Genomic DNA, 21,832 nt, shown 5'->3' with positions numbered 1-21,832 from the left:
GACCTCCACTCTTTATCTTGTGGCAGATGAAAACTTAAACTGTTGTGTTTCTGATTGCTGCTTGTAGACTGAGTGCTGGTCACTAATCATGTCTGGCAGTTTTTTTATGCACTTCATCTGTTTGGTGATGCACTCTGGGTAATTTGGGCTAAATGTCACATATTCCTGTGTGTGGATTGTAGAAATGAGAACCAGAAGTGCAGAATGCAGGAAGCAGATTTCATTTAAAAAGTGAGTTTTTAGTGCAAACACAAGGAAAGACAATGGCACAAAGGACAGAGGAAAACCAGCATTACACACACACAGACACACACAGTGGAGACAGGTGGGGAATGAGCTGAAAAGCAGCTATCAAGACGTTCACAAGAGAAGGAAGTAAAACTTCATTCAACAAACAAGAGACCACAAACTAACAAAGTAAAACAGGAAATGACAGAAGAACACAACTATACAAAGGCAAAAACAAAAACAAAACAACACAAGTAAATTCATACTTAAAGAAACTCAGAATGTCGTTTGGCGTTCTGAGCGTTACAGATGATCACAGTGTTGCTCTGTGATGCTTTCACTCCAACACTCTTATTCCACTGAGGGGCAACAAAGACACTCAGTGTACTTTGTATCAAACACAGGATTTAACATTGACTCGATGTGCAGGGAGCTGTCAGGTATATTCTGATTTTTTGCACTCTAATATCATGTTTCAGAGCCGTCATGTTACCAAACTTCACTTCCCATCGATCAAAGTTTTAGTTAGATATCAAAGTAATGATCATTTGTGATATATAAGACTGGAAATGTAATAGCAATAATTTTGGTCAAATTACTCTGTAACTTTGCATAATTAATTAAACTTTTGCATATGGGTATTACTGACTTTGTATTAATATTTCAGTTTAAACATCAGCATCATTATAGCGTCTCTAATCAATTATGTCTGAAAATAATAAACTAATAAATTTTGCAAATCTTCAGAAAACTGTTCAGGACAAAGACATGGATGGATGCAGATGGCTCTCTGGTGCCACCTCAGCCCCCATCAGTGAACACCTGGAGATGAATTTAGAGGATAACTAACGGGACAAAGGAGGAGCGTAAATCTCAGAAAATTGGTGTCACAAAAGGAATTTTCTAACCACGAACGACTGTCGACAAAAACAGACAGCACAAAGGTTTGCTCACGGCCACCGGAGAGTTCTCACCCTGGAGTTTGGCTGTTCATCGAACACCAGTTTGAATGCGTCTGCCTGTGACTGACTGGAGCTGTCCAGGCACATGTAACCACACACTCGATACACAGAGTCGCCATAACCGGCCGCTGGATGGAAAAAACAGGGAGAAGAAAAACAGCAGTGAGTGGAAGAATGTAAGACATTATAATAGTCGCCCAAATTTTAATGTAAAGTTGACTATAATCATCTTTATTTACCTTTTAAATGGTCCTGCATGACTTTCCATCCATGGCCAGTGATGTAAACACAAGGAGGAGGGCAGAAGAACCTGTAGGTGATGCAGAAACAGTCACTGAAACAGCAGATTTTATCCCATTAAACCAGTTCACATGCTTGATTTTACTAATCTCTACATTAACTCAAGATTTTCTTCATCTGTTCATTAATCTGTTAAAATCAGGTGAGTCTCGTGTGTATTACAGGTATTACAAACGCATGTCGTGCTCAACATGAAGCCCCAATAAGTAATTAGAAGAAGCTTGTTTGGTCACAACTCTAATTGTCGTGCATAATAATGAACTCTGGATAAAGAAGGTGAACATGCCAACAATTCACAACAGCCTTTTTCAGCTGCATGAATATGACAGCTCAAGGCAGTTACAGGACATACAGGAGAACAAATTACATCATGAATAATAATCTTCAAAAGCATATTGCAGGACAGAATATGACCTTAGAAAATTAAATAATAAAGGAGTTTTGATCACATGAATTATCCTTAACATACAGCCTGGCTTTCATGAAACTGGCTGCACATAAAAACTGCAAATAAACTTTGCAGTTTCTCAAAAACTCAAAAATATATTCACCTTCCTCGTCTACTTCAATTCCTAAATCTCAGCTTTAATTTTAGTTTCGTGTGCCAGTAGCTGGCTGTTGCTAGAGGTGAAATTACTGGTTTGTTATTAAGTTTCCACCAAATTTCAAATACGTTGCAGATTTCTTATTAATGTCCTGCTTTCTGTGACTTCATGTGTAACTAAACAGGATTTCTTTGGGGTTTGGGTCCAAAAGAAATCGTCTGTTGTAACTCGAGGAAATCATTTTATCACTGCTTTCTGTGTAGATGTTAAAGTAACCAAGAAAAAACTTGGAAATCTGAACCTGTCCCTCAGATCTTGTAAAGCTGAAACAGTCAGACGAATCCGTTCGTTAGAAAAAGATTTGTGTTGGGTTTAATAAAATGTGTTAATGCTGCAAGTTTATTTGTGTAATGTCTTGATGCATGCTCAATCATCATTGATCAGTGGTTGTTGACATTATAATTTGCATATTAATGATCATAAACTGACCTCACAGCTCATTGTTCATGCACTGGTGCTAGTTTCAGTCATTGTGCAAATGTACTGTTTATAAAGTTGGGGAAACCTGCAGTCAGCTGAGACTGAAGAAGTCACCTGGATGAGTGATGAAATGTTTCTCTCACTGAAAACGCTACGTCCAGATGAACAGAATCAACCTTTTTGGATTATTTGTGTAACCTATTTTATTTCTATAAAATCATCACCAAACCTTTTCTCATTGCCGTAGGACTTCTGAGCGACCTTGGCGTGCAGGATGGTGACACTCTGGTCTGCGTGGGCTTCTCGTCCTAGATCTGCTGATGCTCCCAGTAACTGACAGCCTTGAAACCCCGAGTTCAGTCTCCTGATTGGACGACAAGGATGTTTGTCACAAAGAAAAGCAAAAAAACAACACATAGTGTGTTTGTGGGGGAAAGCCAAGATTCTGATGGTGCTCAACAGAAAAATATGTACAAAAGATCCTAAAGTTTTGATGGAGGTGCGAATATTTGGGGCAAACTTTATGACGATAGAATATCTCAGCAGCTGATGGTTTATCTACAAGTGTGAACATTGATGGAGCACTTCAGGAAAAATCAGGGGTCACAAATATTCATAATACAGGAATGACCAGTGCTCCAAAACATCTTCCATCACCATCATGACCTGACTTAAAATCAGGTCAGTTTCTAAACTCTGTGTGATGTCTGCAGCATCTCAGCCCAGTTTGGTGTTTTGCACAGAAACTAAATGTGTGCGAGAAGCTCACTGGCATCATAAGCGAACACATGGACGTGGTTAAAGTGGTGAAAACCTGCTCGTTTCCTTAAAAAACAATGCTGAGTGACACATGAATGAAGCAGACTAGAGTTTTACCACCATGTTATCAAGAAACAAATCCAACTGTAGTTTGACTTACAGTTTTTTTCATGTTCCCACAAAGTAGCTCAGACTAAGCACACAATTATCATCAGCAGACACTCCATCCATCTTTAGAAGAGACTCAACAGCAGCAGATATAAATACAGACAAGCCAAAGATGGGATAACAGTGTTGTTAGAGACTCATTAAAACATGGAACAATTCTTTTTATAGCTGGAAAACATTCGCCTGTTTCCATCAGGACAGGAAGAAAAGACAGGAGACACAGTAATTTTCACAAATTTAAATGCATAAGTTAGTTTCAGATACAGACTCAGGACCAAATGAAAGCAAAATAATCCTGTCTGATCAGAGCTTGTTAACTCACTGGTTACTTGTACAAAGATAACATGTTAATACACATATGCTGATGCAAATACATGCAGTTTATTATTCAATACATGCTACTTTATATGTAGTTTAAATTTACTGTTTAGCTCTATCTTTGTTGATCACATGACTTCTGTCTTTATGCTTAATGCATTTCTTTTCTAAGCCTCTGGTTTCTCTTGTTTCATTTTGTTCCACAGAGCATCTTTGCTCATGTCTGGATTCATAATTATTATTTTAGTAGATTTACATGTTCACAGTTCAAAATAGTCAAAAAGATAAACTTTTAGAGCAGGTTGGACTCCTTGTACCTACACTGACCTCACTATTCGAAACGTGGGCCATGTTTAATATGAACATATGCCAAAGGAGATATATGAATGTTTATGCATGTTTGTTTTTCTTGCAAATAAAGAGAAACATGATTCAAATGTAGGCAGAACTTAAAAGCTATTGTTTAATCACATTATTTATTTCATGTATTGTTCATTTTCTCCTCTGATTGACATTTAATTTAAAAAAAAAACCCTCAAAGTCTTATTTCCAGTCATTAAATTTTAGATATTTCATGTTTTGACAGCAGGTAAGTGAACAGCAGGTAAGTGAACAGCAGGTGAGCCACTGCCAGAACAAAACTAGACTAAGTGGGACAAAAGATTCCTGAAGCACAAACACAGACTTGGGTTTTCTGAATGGACATTTAGTATTTGATATTATGTTTCCACTTGCTGGATCTTTTGTAATTACAAGGCAACAAAGCAGTGCTCTAATCAAATAAAGGCTTCACACTTAGATTTTATTGCTTTTTCTATTCATTTAATCCTGAGTTTGAGCAGGTCATTTACAACTTTTTTACTTTTTAAAGTGTTCATTACTTCTGTTAACGCGGCCTCCTTCTGTGTGATTAGATCTTAAATGCTGAGCTGAACAGCAGGCAAAAGGCTGAAAGAACAAGCTGACTGACCCCGTGTAGCTCTGCTAACAATAGCGCCTGTCACATTAGCTGTGTTTTCTCCCTGCTGTAGCGATGTAATGAGGAGCCAGACACAGAGTTACGACCCCGGGGCCTGGAGTCTGGAATGCTACTCCTAATGAAGACTGTCGACATGAGAGGAGGAGAGGAGGAGAGGAGGAGAGGAGAGGAGGAAGGCGAGGGAATAAGGAAGTACTCAAAAGACAGCTGAATTATGTAAGTGGTGAAAAATCAACCTGCAACCGTTTCCTGTGGCAGCAACCAAGTTCTCACACAAATTTAAGGTAAGAGCACATACTTTCATTCACAACTATTATCTGAATATTAGGATATTAAGATGTGGAGAAACTGAGAAGGACTAAAGTCCCAAACATAGATGGTACAGTGGATGCTTTGAGCTTCACATGCAGACTTTTCAGTCAAGAAACATGACTTCACTTTTCAAGCTTTACATAGAAAGAAATTCACATTTGAACAACTCATAAGAAACTTTTTCCAATCATATTATGGCAGACAACAAACTATAATCTCAGTTCTATTACAATAAATCTAACACCATGAAAAAGGGAAAAAAATCAAGTATCACTTCTTTCTTATAGTTTATATTATTTTTGAACCCCTAAACTGTTACTGAGCAGAAAAACCATGTAGCAACTATAATATTTGTGCACCTGGAAAAGTCACTAAATATACAAGTCCTTCTATGATCTCTACCCTGATGATGACACATGTATTCAGACCAGCCTGGTCCCATAAGGGCGAGCGGCTGCTTGGCCAGCTGTACTGAACATCAGATCCTACTAACACCTCTCTCCACGGGTCAGGGTTCAGACTTGAATGGCTGTGTGTGTCTTCACCAGTTTGTAGTTTAAATTGGACCTTCACATTTTCACAGGTCAAAGGGCCAAACGTCAGGAGCGCGGGGCTCCTGGTATTTCACACCAGGAACACAGAATGAACTGAAGAAGGACGGGGGAGGGGTGGACAGAAATACACTCGCATCTACATCCAGATTCTAGTACACAAGTATTTGAAGGTTAAAATGACTACAATTATTGGGTTTGTTAGTATGATGAACTTAACATGTGTCTGGGTCCTAAAATCCACAAGTGGAAGAAAAGTTTATAAATTAGAAGTTTTAAAACCTTCAGTAAATTTACATCCAAGCTGGTGATGAGCCGGAGGTTGATTAAGAAAAAAGTGTATTTCTCGACCGGTTGTGAGTGGCTGCTGGAGTTTCGAGCTTGCAGCTATTGTTTGGTGAGACTGGTCACATAGAAAGGACTGCACCTAAAACCTCTTTCTGATTGCTGGTGTTTCCAACAGATTGCCCAGGTCAGTTATAGTTTGCATGGAAGCGTCGACTTGTCTGCAAAAACTCAACATTTACTCTGTGAACTGTAGTAAAACCTAAAAAAGTGGGACGCAAACTGAAAACAGAAAACATTTACCTTTAAAATACAAGCTGTACCTTACCAACATGTTTTAAAAAGTGCAACTTTTACTTTGAAGGCATTGAATGGCATGTTTTACTTACACTAACGCTTGACTAGTAGGTTGCGAGTGTTTGCAGCCAAGTTATGGTCTTCCATGCAAACCAGTAGGAGGTTTTTGGTACATCATGTGAAACCACTTTGTGACCAATTTTATTCTAGCGACTGCCAGCAACCTCCTACAACCACGTGCCAACTGGTTGCAGAATACATGTTTTCCTAGCAACCCGTCTCTAGGTCTGCATGGGGCTTTAGCAATCAGTTTCACAACTGCCAGAAACCTTCAGCAACCACCTGCAACTGTTTGGGATAATACTCATTTTTCCCTTATGACCAGTGGCTGCCAGATGGTCGCCTGTGTGAGTGGGGCCTTTCTGAACTACTGGTAATGATCGGTTGCTCTAGTTTGGACACCAGTGTGTGTTTAGTGGGCTGACTGGTCTAGCATACGATTATGGGATAAGATGTTGCTTCAGCCACAACAGAAGTGTAGCTCCATGTCATAGACAGTATATAAAAGATGGCTGTAGCTTTTAAGCCTGAAGCGTGACAGTGATGTGGAAATACCTTACATAGCAGCTTTATTTCTGATGACCAGCAGGGGGCGACCATTCTGTTTCTGTTTGTTCATGCTGTTTGCAAAATAAAGTCCAGTTGTATAGGGGTTTATTTACAAATGCTCCCTGCAACTCCAAAATAAAAAATGACAATGAAGTAGAGTATGCTTCAGGAAAGACCTACCTCAGTACTGAGGACTCACTGAGGACTGTGCTGTTTGCCTCCATATCTACCTGTAATCTGCTCCTCACTCATCACATCTGGGTTCACAAAACCAAGACAGAAACAGCTTAAATGCACAGCTGGAGGCTTTGAAACTGGACCTCAGTAACTAAGCTTTGATGCCAAGTTGGATACAGTCATCTTTTATATACAGTCTATGTTCCAGTCTTTTTCAAACTAGATTTGACTTTTTATAGCTAAAGGCCAGAAAGACAATAACACCCAACCTGATTATATTTTCAGGTCACATGACTTATTCATAAAAGCAAATATCATATCACGTGTAAGAGTTTAACACAAATATCATAATTCAAACTGTTTTGGTTTGTCTGACATGAACATCGACATCTCTGAACATTTCCTGGCACATGGGACTCGTTTTCTTTGGCATAAAAAACTGTTAATGTAATCACATTACTTTAGTAATGACATTACAGTTACAAAATTGAACATGAGAGAGTTACTTATCAGTCACAAATTAGCTGTAAAACCTTGTAAAACACTTGATGAACTTTATGAAGCAGAAGCATTTGTGCGCTCGTGCGTCGTAGCAGGTCTCACCTCTCCAAACTTCTGCGCGCGCTCAACATTGTTCGGATTTCAAAGGCCAGGGGGCGGAGTCTCTACCTCCCCAAATACTTCTCTTGGCACTTTTGTACCTCCTCACCATCACTGCACCACTTCATTCCAACAGTGAGTAAAACCGAGGGAAGGTCAGCGCGGCAGAAACACGAAGCTGACCTGAAACTTTTTCACGTCCACGCGCTCATTCCTCACCTCCTCTCAGAGACTTTGGGATAAACTTCAGCAAACCGTGACCTCACCTTTCCCGACCGGGACACCCTGCGTGCGTGTGTTTCGGGACTTTTGTCGCGGAGGTCTGAGCACCCGGCTGGTTCTCCGTCTTACCTGTCCCATCCACCCGTCCTCGCTGCATCGTGTCCGGACGGCAGCGTCCCCAGGTGAGTCAGCGGGCTGATTGGGTCCGGGGACAGAGGAGGTGGGTATAACAGAGCGGTGTCCGCCTCAGGGAAGCCCGGTCGGTGCAGCAGTGATTCTGAGAGGAAACGAAGTGTTAGACTGATTTCACAGTGATACTGTTCAAAGCACAGACTATCATGATGGGAACGGGGTCATATCACAGTTGACGCATCATTTAAACTTCATTTAACCGAATGAAATAGGAGGAGATGTGTGCAGGACAATGCGGTGCTTTGCAGCCTGGTTCAAGAGCAAAGGTATGCACAAAGCAGAAATCATGGAGTTCATCGTGTGATATGGTCACGTGTGATATGTGTGCATGAAAGCTTTTTTGGTTGATTATAACTGAATTGACTTAATTTAATATCTGATTAATAATTTCAACCACCTTTCAAGTAATCCAGTCAAACAGACTGGACTTTAAAATGCAACAATTCGCTGTTTTTCTCGATTTAAGTAAAAATTTTTAAATTTTAAACTAAAAAAATGGGCTCAGCTTCTGGGAGGAAAATTAAATTCAAAACTGGGTTATTCTGTGGCATTCAGAGAAAACAGTTAAGTTATTATTCACTGAAATGATCTGTGGATAAACTGTTAATGAAAATAATTGTTAGTCAAATGCCAACACAAGCAGTTTGTGACTTCAAAAGAGTTTCCAAAGAGGCCTTCAGACTTTAAGGAGCTTGAAAAAAGCCTCTGAAAGTTTTATGCTGGATAAGGTCCGGTTTGGCTCGGATGAACTTAAGGACACCATTGACCTTTGGAAAAGTATTGATCATGATAATAATGCACTACTAAAGAAATGTTCTCACTGATTTTATTTTGATTTTTGCACAGTTTTTGCTGCAGTAACTGTTTTACATTGAAGTGAAACAAATGATGAGTAAGTGAAATGAAGTGGAAAGATATAATATGCTGACAGATGTTCATGTTTTGATTTTTAAGAAACATCACATTTGAAAATAGATGTGAGTGTAAGAGAGAGTGAAAGAGGCTTTGGGTTCACACTGGTTGCCTGGAGGCGATGCTTCAGGCAGTCAAAGCCACCATTCAGAGAGAGTCTACTGGAGCACAGAGACGGGTCAGGGCTCACGTGGTTAAGTCAACACAGTCAGTCAGAGAGAAGCTTAATCACACAGCCATACAGGCAGGTGGACCGCCAGACTGGAAGTGACAGAGTCATGATACAGGCGGATGATCAGCGATGCCGTGTCTCTGGGAAACTTTAAACGGGTCAGCAGTGCAGGCGTGACTAAAGAGGGGCTCGTGGGCTATCAGTGCAGCCATGGGTGCAAATTACTGGGTGCAAGGGGTCCACACCTCCTTTTTCTAGGGAAAAAAAAAGTGAGTCTTCATGAATAATAATGCAGTGCTCACTCTGGAGCTCATTCAGCCAATCATTGCATGAATAGCTGCAGTTTTTCTTTATTTTTTCTTTTGCTTTTTACATTTTTGAGAACTACTCGAGTGAATCAAAACAGAAATGCAATGAACTACAAATATATCCAGATATTTTTGTGAAAGAGTGGAAAAATGTTGTTAGTGAAACAGCTGTCGATGACTTTACTTGTTGTCTCACATGCTGACGAAATGTTTATGCATTAAATGCATAAAACAAAACGTTGATTAGTTTTTGTTTGTCCAAAGGTTTACGACACAGACTCAAATTAGACCTACTCCTAAGTTTGTTTGTGTTTTAAATAAAAGGGAGAGCTGGGACTGATGAGCTACATGTTCTGCACAGCCACATTCAGACTTTCAGTCCTTTTCTATAACTGTATTATTACCTGCATGCGATGCATTTAGAGGACACATACACTGAATAGACTGTCTAAACAGGCTCTGTACTCCTAATAATACTGATGATGATAATTTACCCACCTGAGCCACAGTCTATATATAACTGGGCTCAGATCCTTTTACATATGTGGGCAGATGATAATAAAAGGCGGTGGAGGAAGTCGGGGTGTAACTCAGAAAGACGGGCAGGCAGGTAGTGAAACTGCTCGCAGTAGCAGACTTGACATCTGGTTCTAATCTAAATCTAACAACAAGAAGTGCTGTGTGTTCATCTCAGTATGGTCTCCAGCTGCCACTCAAACCTCAAACCGCCTACAGAACAACCGCAGCCTCTCCGCCCGTCTCACTGTATACATCCAAACTGCTCTCTCTGATCGCCACCTTTTCTACATCCTTTCTTTCCCCTCACGCTCACTCTGGGTGTCTGTATGTTATAAAAACATATGACCTCCGTCTCTGTCCGGCTTTCTAATCTCTGAAGCTCAGAGCTGACGTGTTTTCTTCTCAGTGTGAGTCCAGCCTGTCAGTCAAACTGTGCGTCACAACTCGTGTTCTGTCCTTTCTGTTTTTCCACATCTCACTCTTTCACCTGCTGTTTTAATCTCAGTGCCTTCCTCGTAACCTTGCATAGGTTCAGTCATATTCAATCACACTAAAAGAACACAAAGTCGGTAGAGAACACTGCCATCCATTGATGTGTCTAAAAAGCAGATATTTAATGAAAGTCTGTGTAGCAGGAATGTTTTTTAAACCCTTTATTTTTTAACTGATGTGCCTCCTCAAATTTATCAAGTTTGTTTTTGTTCCTGGTCTATAAAATCTTGCAGTTTTTTCCAAGCTGCTGGTGTGTCTCAGTTATGTACCAGATGTTTTTGGCTGCTTTACACGACAATGATAGTGAGACGAGGCTGTTTTTAATGTGTAGCATTACTGTTGTGAAAGGATGCAGTTTAGCCCACAGCACAAAGATAACCACATAACCACAGTTTATTAACACAGCTGTGGACGTTTAAGTTTCATTGTACTGAATGATGCATGCCTAATTCTGTATATCTGCACAGGACTGTGCCATAGCCTTGAGGCTTCCCTCATTTCTTTATATTTTGCTTTCAAAGGAGATTTTCTTGTATTTTTTTAGGTTGTCTGCAGCAAAAGCTTTCTTTAAGTCTGACAAAGTTTTTCTTTGGACATTCCCTGTTTTTTCATTCGTTTTCAGTCCAGTCCTTGTACCTGACCATTTTCAGAGGAATGTTTTTGTTTGTTAAGCTAATTAAATCTGACTTATGAATCATTCAAGCATAGAAAGGCTCCTATTTAAAAAACAAAAAAAGTGCTGTGTCCTGTTTTGTTCCCTTTTTTTTTATCTCTACATTTTTAATCTATTTTTTATTTATAAAAGAAAACGTAAAAATGTGTTTTTGCACTAACAAGGTGATTCCCAAAGAGCTATTAGCCAGTAACTTGGTATATCTCATCATGGTGTTCAGTGTATGCCTAAAAAACTGTGGAAACAGGACAAGTGTAGGAGAAAAAAAGAAGTGCCAGGCCTAAAACTGCTTCAGATGAACAGTGTCTGAAGTCATGTCCTTAAGAAACGGGAACAGAATCCAGCAAAGACCCAACAGAGAACCTGAGAAAAGCATCTGGATCTTTATTTGATCCATCTGCTGCTCACTGAAGCTTCAGCAGAAATGTTATCAGTGGAAAGACGGCTGAAGCCATTCTGAGCGAGGTGTGCCAGATTATATCAGAACATCTGCTCATAAATCGCTGCACCTACTTCCAGTGTTAATGAAATGGAGGTGACTCAAGATTACTGCACAGTGCTCTATAATCTGAGGTGTGTATTTGTGACAAGTCTTGGAAACAAACCTTTGGCCACTTTACAAATGACCCAATCAGATTTGGAGACATGAGCCAGTATAGCACCATCATGATGTAGGAGATGACCTCAAATCCAGCTGTTTAAATAAGAAATATTTGTGCCTCTAGAAGATTAATCATTCTTAATTGACAGATAAGGTAAAAATGACATTTTAATAATGTCTGCTCATAAACTGAATGTAAAATTCAAATCAGTGCAAATTGTTCTTCAGAGGAATAATTATCAGATACAGGAATCTATCAGGGCAGTTATGTGTAAGGCTTTGGAGGGTTTTCCAGTCTTAGACCATCAACTTTTTCTCCCAAATGAGACGTTCAGTTTTCTTTCTTTGAAAGTGTTTTCTGGCAGTTGAGCTTGACATGTCATTGTGCCATTTTTCAACAAGCAGGGTTACTGTTGGACTGTTATTTGTTCATAGAGGTTTGATGGCGTTAGTACGGTTTAGTAACAAGTAAAGAGAAACAGAGAATGAAAGGAGATTAAACAGCATCTAGTATTCACACAGCCTCCCTTAATAATCACATGAACAAGAACTGATTCACTTTCACTTTGAGCTCTAACACTTCAAACCTGTAGATTAAGTCTTTCTTTGCTTGTTTCGTCTGACTGCTGATAAACTGAGACTCAGAAACTTTCTAAACGGATGTTTGAAAGGTAAGATTATCTGTCATCTGTCACCAGTTTAACCTCGGGTCATGACCCCAGGGGGGCTGGGCGGGATCTTTATCAGAGGCCGTAAATCAGATAATCGATAGAACGTGGACGAGGGTAAATAAGACGTATTCACATGTCAGGCATTCGTTTATAACAGCTCCACTCAGTTCATGTCACCATTGACTGGTCTTTCGAAACTTCACTTATCAAATTGAATCCTAGTTTCCAGATGTTTTTTTTCCTCTTTTCACAACATATGATGATATTTTTTGACTTTCTTTTTTTCGCACTTAAAAAATTTAAATTATGGTCTGATGACCATAATAAGATCAGAACAGTTTTATGTCGAAATTCAGGTTTCTGTCTTTTTGTTAAAATTTGTGAAAATTGCTGAGTCCTGAGATGCTTCATGTCACATGTACACATGTACTGTTCGTCACGGGCACTGCTGAGCATAGAAATCTTAATTTGGCCAGTTTTTTGGTTTTTGGTTTCTTTACTAATTTTAGTGGAGATGTGTGTTAAAAGGTGATGTGATTAGTTCTGTCTGTTTGGTTTCAGGATCACATCAATTTTATAGATGAATTGACATAAAAATCTTCAGAGGTTTGGCCCAGTGTAGACATTCAGATCGGGAACTACAATTCTCTGTAAGGATTCTTTACCATAAAGATAGTACAAAATGCAAGAGTTATTCTTTCCAAATACCCATCATAATGAAATAAGTAAAATTGGGAGACATCATCTTGATGTCCTCATGAAATAATTTCAACTAACTAATCTGAATAATTTCTATATCCAGGGATATAATTCTGAGTCACAGCCTCTGAGGCTGAAAATGATTTATGTCATGTAACTGGAAATATCCAAGAACTCTGTGCTTTAGTTTGGGTGAGTAAAACCCTAATCTAGTGTAGTCTGCTGCTGAACACATGTTAGCAGTTATTCTGATTGCTGTGCATTTGATTCATGCAGCTTGCTAATTAGCCTTGCTAGCTTTAGCTAGTAAGTTGGTACTTGACTTTCTTGTCCAAATAACAGTGAGAACATCTGGCTCCAAAAATTAAACAGGACTACAGCCAACATGCTAACGTTAAGGCTTCAAACTGTGAAGTCACGGTGGCTTCATCTTTCATATACAGTCTGTGCTCGAGTCATACTCGGTGTGGAGGACATGTTGAGCTCAGGTCGAGGTATGTACCCTCTTTATTCTATCACTGTTCAGTTTCTCTTCATGTGTGCAGTACCCAGTGCCACGATATGTAGAACACAACTGCATTTCATTTGTTACATTTTCCTAATATTTCATACTCAACAGAACTACAGAAGTATTCACGCTGTATTCAGGTTTGGCCAGCAGAGGGGGCTCCAGCCACCGTAACACCACCACAAAAGTGCTTTCCAATAAGTTTGTTTTATTTATTTATAGGATTACAAAATAATACTACTAACCTTTCCTGCCATCTTCCCCAACATCCAGTTCCTCCATGATGGGCGTGGCCTCTGCTGAATTTAGGATGGGGTGTTCCTCGGGTCCATGGTCACCCTTCTTTTCTAGAAAAGTTCAGGTTTGACAGAGAAAGAGTTCTTTGTGCACGGAAGTGATGTAAACCAACAAATGCACACCTAGCAGATATTTTTAAGGGGGAATAGAACAATGACTTCACTGTCCAGTACTGAGTCCAAGAGCTGTGTAATTCTATTCAGGCAGCTCTCGACTAAACATTAGGTTGGCTTTGTGTTGCAGTTTGATGGTCCACTGAAATCAGATGTTTCTGTGCTGCTGGGTTCACTATCATCCGAAATGCTGACGGGCGACAACATACGCGGCTTTGAAGGACTTACAGGGTGAAAAACAAACCATGAGAACTTCAGCATCAGCTAAAAAAACAGCAGCAAGTAATTACATCACGTTATGGTCTTAATGTTAGCTGACCTGAAATCAAACTGTTGTCCCGCAGCTTTCTGGTTTAGATGCTCCTGTTGTTGTTTGTATTCTGGCCTAAAGTCTGAAAAAAATTTGTTCTGTAGATTCAGTTTCTGCCCATCACGACTGCAGTGTAGTTAAAATGTCCAGCAATCAGTCCAATGATCAGTCAGCACAGAGCAGAGCTTCCACGACACCTTACAGTCACGCTACAGTAAGAGGGGCTCTGGTGTATCTGCGCGTGCTCATGTTTGCACTCGATCCCGGACCTGTTATCAGGCCATGCTGTGTGTGTGTGTGTGTGTGTGTGTGTGTGTGTGTGTGTGTGTGTGTGTGTGTGTGTGTGATAAGGAGATAATCACCTGTTACCAAACTGCAGGTTTCTCATACACACCTTCCTCTTCAGCAAACACTGCAGGTACATGCAGGCTGATTTTTTTTTCTACATTTATCTAACATCAGGTTTTCATTAATTCATTCAGTTAGTCAAAAATGCAAACTGCTTTTTTCTTCACTCTTATTTATACTTTAACATGTGGGGAAGAAGGTTTTTCAGTCAGAAAAAAGCACCAAACATTAAAAAGAGTCATATATAAAAAAGGAAAACCCCCTCAGGAAGTTCTTTTTAGAAACAAAGACACAACAACGAGCGATTTTCAAGGTAACATTGCTCCAGTTTATTTGAGGAACATGAAAGTCATTGAGAAGGGTTGTTATCTACAATCTGTAAATCAGCCGTGCTGGCAGTACAAGATACTGTATCACCTTCATAACATGAGAAAAACACCCTCTGTTAATGAGTGAGCATTTGTAGCAGCAGATCATTTTTAAGGAAACTGTGAACAGAAGAAATCCACAAAACCTTTCATTTTTCATCAAATGGCCTTTAGCTTTAGGATTCTTCTCTCTCCAGCACACACCTCCACCTCTCCAGGCTCCCCTCCACCTGCTCCCTACTCTCACTACAAATCACTGTGTCATCTGCAAACATCATCATCCACAGAGAGTCCTGCCTGACGTCATCTGTCAGCCTGTCCATCACCACTGCAAATAAAAACGAGCTCAGAGCAGCTCCCTGACATAATCCCACCCCCACCTTAAACCCATCTGCCACTGCTATCATACACCTCATGTCCTCATACGAGTCCTCCCCCAGCCTCACATACTTCTCCTGACATTCTACAACAAGATACAATATTTAAATTGCCAACCTTTAGTGACTGAGAGTGTGTGCAGTCTTTCATGCAAAGCTTACCATGTACTGACTTCATATCCTCACACAGATTTGAGTGCTGTTGATCTTTTAATAAAAATCCCAACTCATTTCCAATTTGTTGACCTTCCTTTATTATAACAGGATGAATAAGCAAATCTGTGTTTTGGGTTTGTACCCTCAGAGTTGTAGAAATTCATGTTTACCCGTAAATACCTTCATCTGTGAGTCTGATGTTTCGTGCAGCGTCTCTGTGTTTCACAATCAGTGATAACGTCTGCAAAGAACATTAAAGCCCGACAAAAACAAACAACAGGAGTCAACAAGATGCCTGTGCTTTCCATCTGTCAGCAGTCACCGGACCAAAAACACATGCTACAGCTCCTATGATTTACTGCCAGCTCTGACCAATGCTGAAACTGCCAGCTTTGTAAAAATCCTGTGAAAGGGCTTTGTGCTGGTTGGTGATGTGAGATGCCAGATGAACAGTTTGAAGTCACATTTGTCAGCCTCAGCTGAGCAGCGAGGGACAGATGGAGAAGAATGGATCCAAAACAAGATGAAAAATATTCAGTGTTTTGACTGAAATGTGCTGGGATCCTGCTCATTCTGTCTTGGCTCTGCGTGCACACGGACATGGCCAGCCTAGGTCCACTGTCCAAATCTATTATTCTTATGTTTTATAAAACTTGTTTTACCAAATATTAAATTCTTCAAAAATGAAGCAAAAATATTCTGAGAGGCAGAGAAAAGGAACCTTTTCCCACAAGTCTGAAACTCTGAGTACAGCTCATGGATGAGATTTTTATTTCAGTTTGCTCTTATTTAAAGATAAAGTCACTTTATTTGGGTTAAAAACTGGAGATGAGTTTTAATCAAGGCAGATAAACAACAGCCAAAAAGAAACTGCTTCTCAGTTAAACGATTAGTCAGTTAATCAAAAATGAATTAATTCAGAAAATAATCAGTTTAGCCAATAATCGATTTGTTACAAGGCTTTCCTTCAGTAACGTGATAATTCTGATCACCACCAGGCCTAATGCAGCTTAAGCTTCCTGTAAATGTGTTCTGCAGATGCTGAAGCAATGCTCGTGTCAGGTGAGAGTTCCTTCTGTCCACTGCCTTCAGTGTGAGCGGACATCAGGGAGAGTGCAGGAAAGCAGGAAAATGCATCAACATGTTCGTCTCCCAGAGGAGCAGCACTAACAGGAAACCCAGGCCTGATAATGTGCTGTTGTCTAAGTGTGTCTGTGATCGTCTGTGCTTTGACTTTGTTCGGTAACAGCACAAACGCGTCCATGGCGTCAGACGAGCTGATGGGACGCTAAGAAATCTGCAAAAATGTGGAAATGGAGCCTCAGACATAAAACTGATTCTTTAGACAGTAGTAGTGAAAATTATGTAAGTACTTTAGTGTTTACCGGTGTAGTGGAGGTTACATCACTACAATCACAGATAATTAGACATTATATTCCACAGCATTCATCTGATGATGACACGACTCATTATGGATTTACTAATCAATTTACAAAATGTACTGAAAGCAATGGCAACAATAATGTAATTTGTATGTAACAGGATCGATAGAGCTGAGCTTTAATTTTAGCTATTTGAGGCTTTTCACTGATGGATGTAGACCGTAGAAAGAAAATAGTCCCCACATGAAAAATATGTAACAAGGGTTGTAATGGGATCATACTTTTTGAAAGTGTTTTTTAAATGTGTTATTGGACTTTTAACCGTCATGAGGTGAATGCTATCTGGTTCCCTCAGATTCAGGACAACACAAACATCCTCTCCGCTGAAATCTCCAAACCAGAGAAACCCAAACTTAAATAGTGCAGATGATTTGGAGATGGGCTGTCCTTAAACACAGCTGACGGTCATATTATGACATTTATGAGTTTGACCTTTTACCCTCTTAAATATAAGCCTTAAAAATGACACGTGGATAAATCCAGAGGTTTATTTTTACTGCCTGAGCTTGAAAAGAACTTTAAAGAAACAGTTTGTGTTTCATCTCTCGTGGTAATCTCACCTTCACGCCAACATCAACAGTATCTCCGCTCTCTGACTGCCTCGTTACAAGTAGCTGAGTAAACTGCACGGTTGATTTACTCTCCAGTATGTGGCATCAAACTGCTCCTCACAAGCATCTAGCTGCTTTTCTAAATGTGATTTTGCATTTAAAGCCCATTCAAATAAATTACACTGTCATGCTGTAGTTGCACAATATAATGTGCTGTTCATAAAACTGATATCACGGTGGACAGTTAAGATATTGTAGTGAATAAATTTCAAGAGTGGTTGGCGAGCAGACCATTTAAGTTTGTTTACTGTGCTAATGGAAGGAAACAGGAGCTCGAAGTAAGACTCACACACTGTTAGCAGCCTCGCAGTCACAGCGAGCGGCAGCCTTCACCACCAACCCATCAATGAAATGTTTAACGAGAAAATATTGGCCCTGAGCTGAAAGATTCTCTTTGTGGATAATTATAGAACATATGCTGCTCTGTGACCCAGGCTGAGGCGGAGCTGTGATACGTGTGTGTGTCTGCAGCGCGCACGCTGAGCGGCGGCAGGATCCAGTAGATTGTTGTTTAGTGGGGGAGACAGGAAAAGGGGAGGTGGGGGGCTGGTTGCTGCCCTGTAGGTACAGAAAGCTGTACTGAGAAGTCTTTGTGCAACACACACACACACACATGTCGGGTATTCATATCTTGTGGGGACATCCCATTGACATGATGCTTTCCCTAGCCCCTTACCCTAACCATGAAAAATTAATGCCTAATCCTACCGTAACCATAACTTAATTGTAACCCTGTCACTAAAACCACATTTTGAGTCTAGAAAATGCCTTCAAATTTATGGGGACCAGGACTTTGGTCCCCATAAGGGCTGTTAGTCCTCACAAGTATAGTAATCTTCCAATTTTTGGTCCCCACAAAGATATGAATACACAGTCACAGACACACACACACTTACAGACCCTGAAATCAGTTCATACCTTAAAAAAATCTTCAAACTTTGGTGCTTCAGTGGAACTTGGGCAGGTTTGTGCTGTTACAGTGTTACATGCTTCAATTACACATAAGCCAAAGTTCAGGCTTCAGACTCTTGGAAACTCAGGGTTTCTGTTCTACTCTTGGATCTGTATGATGTCACAGGAAGCAGTTATCTCTAATATAGTCACATCAGACACACAGTCGTAGAAACCCCACCCACCTGCCGTTCACATGTTCTGTTTGTGAAGGACAGCCAATTAGAAGAGTACTGGATTATTGGCCTTAGAGCCCCTTTAAACCTGACCTACAATGCGACGTGAGCGGCACTGTACAGCAAAGTTGACGTCTCACCTGATGTCCTGTTACTGCAGGTTGAGCAACTAGTTTTTTGTTATCTGGCGCCTTGTGCTGCACAGTTTCTGCTGCTGTTTTATTGGCGCATCAGTAAAGAAGCTCAGAGACTCAGAGTATACACGGGGAGAGCAGTTTGAAAACGAAAGACTTACTGAAAAAAAACCCCTGCAGTTCCTTTGAGCACAAATACAAGCGGCTCTGAGATGACATTACTGGTGGGAGGTGAAGCGACCAGTACAGCGGGTATACTGGGGCCTTTAAAGGGAGAGAAACTGAGGCCACCAAGGGGGAGTATAAGCTAATAAAGTATGAAATATGGAGGTGGAAATTAACATAATAGGTCCCCTTACATAAAAACCATTAAAAAAAAGTCAGAGCAGAGACTGCCCTATGTGACATGAGGAGTGCACATTTGTCACGCTCACTAAAATTACTACCAGCGCACTGATTAGGATTTCACCATGTCAGGAGTTGGATCTAATATTGTGTAAGTGGGAACAATCTGACTGTAGTCTGATACACCCTGAACTTCAAACTCAATAACAACCACATTCATTTTATTCACACACTTGTAACAATGGACTGAATAGTATTTTTCAGTAATTAGAAAAATAACAATGCTTTTGATCATCTTTGTTTGAAGGTAGGAGGAATTGAGATCTGTGTAATAGGAGGGACTGAAGCTCAGGTGATTGATGCGCTCTGCACAGGTCAGTGACAAAATGATAAAGACATAACCACCAGCTAACCTTGAAAACATAAAAGCAAGAAAAATGTGCTCCAAATGTTTGGCTGAACTTTCGCTGCAGAGACGCTCGTGAAAATATGTGGACGAGAGTGAAAGAGACGAGAGAAAGTGGGCGAGGAGACGGAGGAAAGGCAACGAGACAAACAGAGACACAAACTGAAAAAGAGCCTTTGTGCTCGGCTACGTCTGTTGACTCATTACTCTGATCTGAGCCAGTGATGACCGCAGTCTCTGGCTGCCAGTCAGACAGCGATAAACCCCCGAAGGACCCCTCTCTGTGGGCCTAAATGAAAGAGAGGTGGCTTTCATGCTGCCTGTTTGAATTGACCCAGTGCCTCAAACATAAACACGTCCCAGACTTTATCATTATCCCCCTGCTGCTGCTGGAGCTGCTCGCCTGCAGCCACATTAGGGTCTGTGTGTCTGCCTGCAGCCTTCTATTAGCAGATGTTGCTGTGCACCTCATCCAGGTGTGTTACGCTGAGTGTTTTATGAAGGGGCAGGACTGGAATGTTTCACTGTCATTATTAACACTTTACAGATCACTCTGATGAGCTTCAAGAGATTAAACATTTTTCATTTGTGTGAGTGGAGAATATGTTCCAAAATATAAGGCATAAGACAGCTGCTGTGTTCTTAATGAAAACACTGAAGATGCCAATGAGTTTTTGTTGTTGCTTTTGTCCTCAGACCCCCAGAAAATCTTCCATTTTAAAGCTCCATCCAAGTACCCATCATGGCAATGGTTCAGAAATAATCTCCCTCATCATTAGAACCCCTGAAAACACATTCCTGTTGTGTATGTATTCAGTAATAGTGTAATGAAATCCAGAACGTATCTACATGACCAACAGCTGCTAATACAAGTAACATGATGAGCCACACAGGTGGAGCTGGTTTTTAATTTAGACATCCATTCACAATTAAATTCACATTATATTTAAAAATCTGTCACAGTCATCGTCATACAGAGTCGTCAGGCCTGAATCGTAGAACACAAGTTATGCGTTTGGTATTAATGAGGACAAAGCTCAAAGGACAAAGCACTTCAGTTGCTCTCAAGAATGATTAAGTGTGTCTGATGTGATCTAGGAATGTCTTCCAGAGGTCATTTCTAATTTGTGTGTGTTTAGGCACACATATTACACACAAATAACTTTGAAGGATTAGATAAGAATCGAGGTATGTGCTGTGGGCTGTGTGCTCGGTGGTGGTTGATGAGGCTCATGCCTGTTTGAGGATCGTCAGCATGGAAAAGAAGGAAAGAGTGATCTCCTGTGTCCAAGTTTGATGTCTCGCAGACTAATCTGTCCATCCTAACCTCTTCCATCTGCAGACATTAGAGCGTTATGACAACATTGCAGTGTGTGACTGAGTCTCAAAGTGGGCACTATCTTGCTCGTCTTTTCTTCACAGTTTGATCCTGTTCCAACTTATCTGAGCCCAGCTGCGAGCGACCCGTCTGCTCGATCGATATCATTTGGATGAAGATGAGACAACTGAGCGCATTCATCCTGTTGACCCTGGCTGTCCTCACAACAGCCAGACCAAAAACAGGTCAGTGTGCAGATACTGTGAGAATCACTGAAAATTATTTTAAAAATAAATAAAAATGTTTCTCTTCTTAAACAGGGTATGTAAATGAGGGCATAGTTTAATTTTAAGAAAATGAATTAAAGAAAAGGATGTCTGGAAAAATGAGAGATAAATGTTTAATGATGAGCATTTGGATGGTGAAAAGAACTGGGAGCTAATGTGGGTTTGGATCACAGTGGAAACACAGAGTCAGTATAACCAGGCTAAATAATGCTAAGCTATGATTTATGGGGAGATTTTAAATCAGGTGCTTCAAGTGGATTGCAGCAAGTCGCTAACTATAAACCGTGGTTTAAACAACCATTTGATAGCACAATTACACCTTTACCAGCACTGTATTTTTTTTTACTTTTAGGGTGGCTTTGCATGATTAACAGCTCAAATTCATCCTTGGTGGCGTCCTTGTTGAGCTTTTGGCTCACAGGGATGCACCCACATTTACACAGAGTCTTTGCTATTTAAGCTTTCGACATGTTTGATATTAACATGTAAATGTGTCCTCAGGAAAACATAATAACTTAAACTTAAACTGTCTAATATTCTGTGTTGGTGATGACTGAAATCATGTTAGCTAACTATGAACACAGTGACGTGCGTGTGGCTCTTTTTCTTTCAAAACTGTTTTTATCGTTAACTTTTAGAGTCACGGTTTAATTT

At 40.3% G+C, this 21,832-nt stretch overlaps 1 protein-coding gene and 1 pseudogene across 1 annotated transcript in view; one reads left to right on the top strand and one right to left on the bottom strand.

Annotated features, from left to right (window-relative positions):
• The window catches only part of LOC120440285, a 41,973-nt pseudogene extending 27,442 nt beyond the window's left edge, over positions 1 to 14,531 (bottom strand).
• matn4 (matrilin 4) overlaps positions 7,836 to 21,832 on the top strand; it is a 29,734-nt gene continuing 15,737 nt past the window's right edge. The window contains exons 1-2 of the mRNA XM_039612569.1: positions 7,836 to 7,974; positions 20,996 to 21,136. Coding sequence (XP_039468503.1) covers positions 21,064 to 21,136 — 73 coding nt within the window. The 5' untranslated portion in view covers positions 7,836 to 7,974; positions 20,996 to 21,063. The remainder of the gene's footprint in view (positions 7,975 to 20,995; positions 21,137 to 21,832) is intronic.

The sequence above is a fragment of the Oreochromis aureus genome, linkage group 5 (genome assembly GCF_013358895.1).
Source record: "Oreochromis aureus strain Israel breed Guangdong linkage group 5, ZZ_aureus, whole genome shotgun sequence".
NCBI classification, from domain to species: domain Eukaryota; kingdom Metazoa; phylum Chordata; class Actinopteri; order Cichliformes; family Cichlidae; genus Oreochromis; species Oreochromis aureus.
This window is presented reverse-complemented; position numbering and strand designations above follow the sequence as displayed.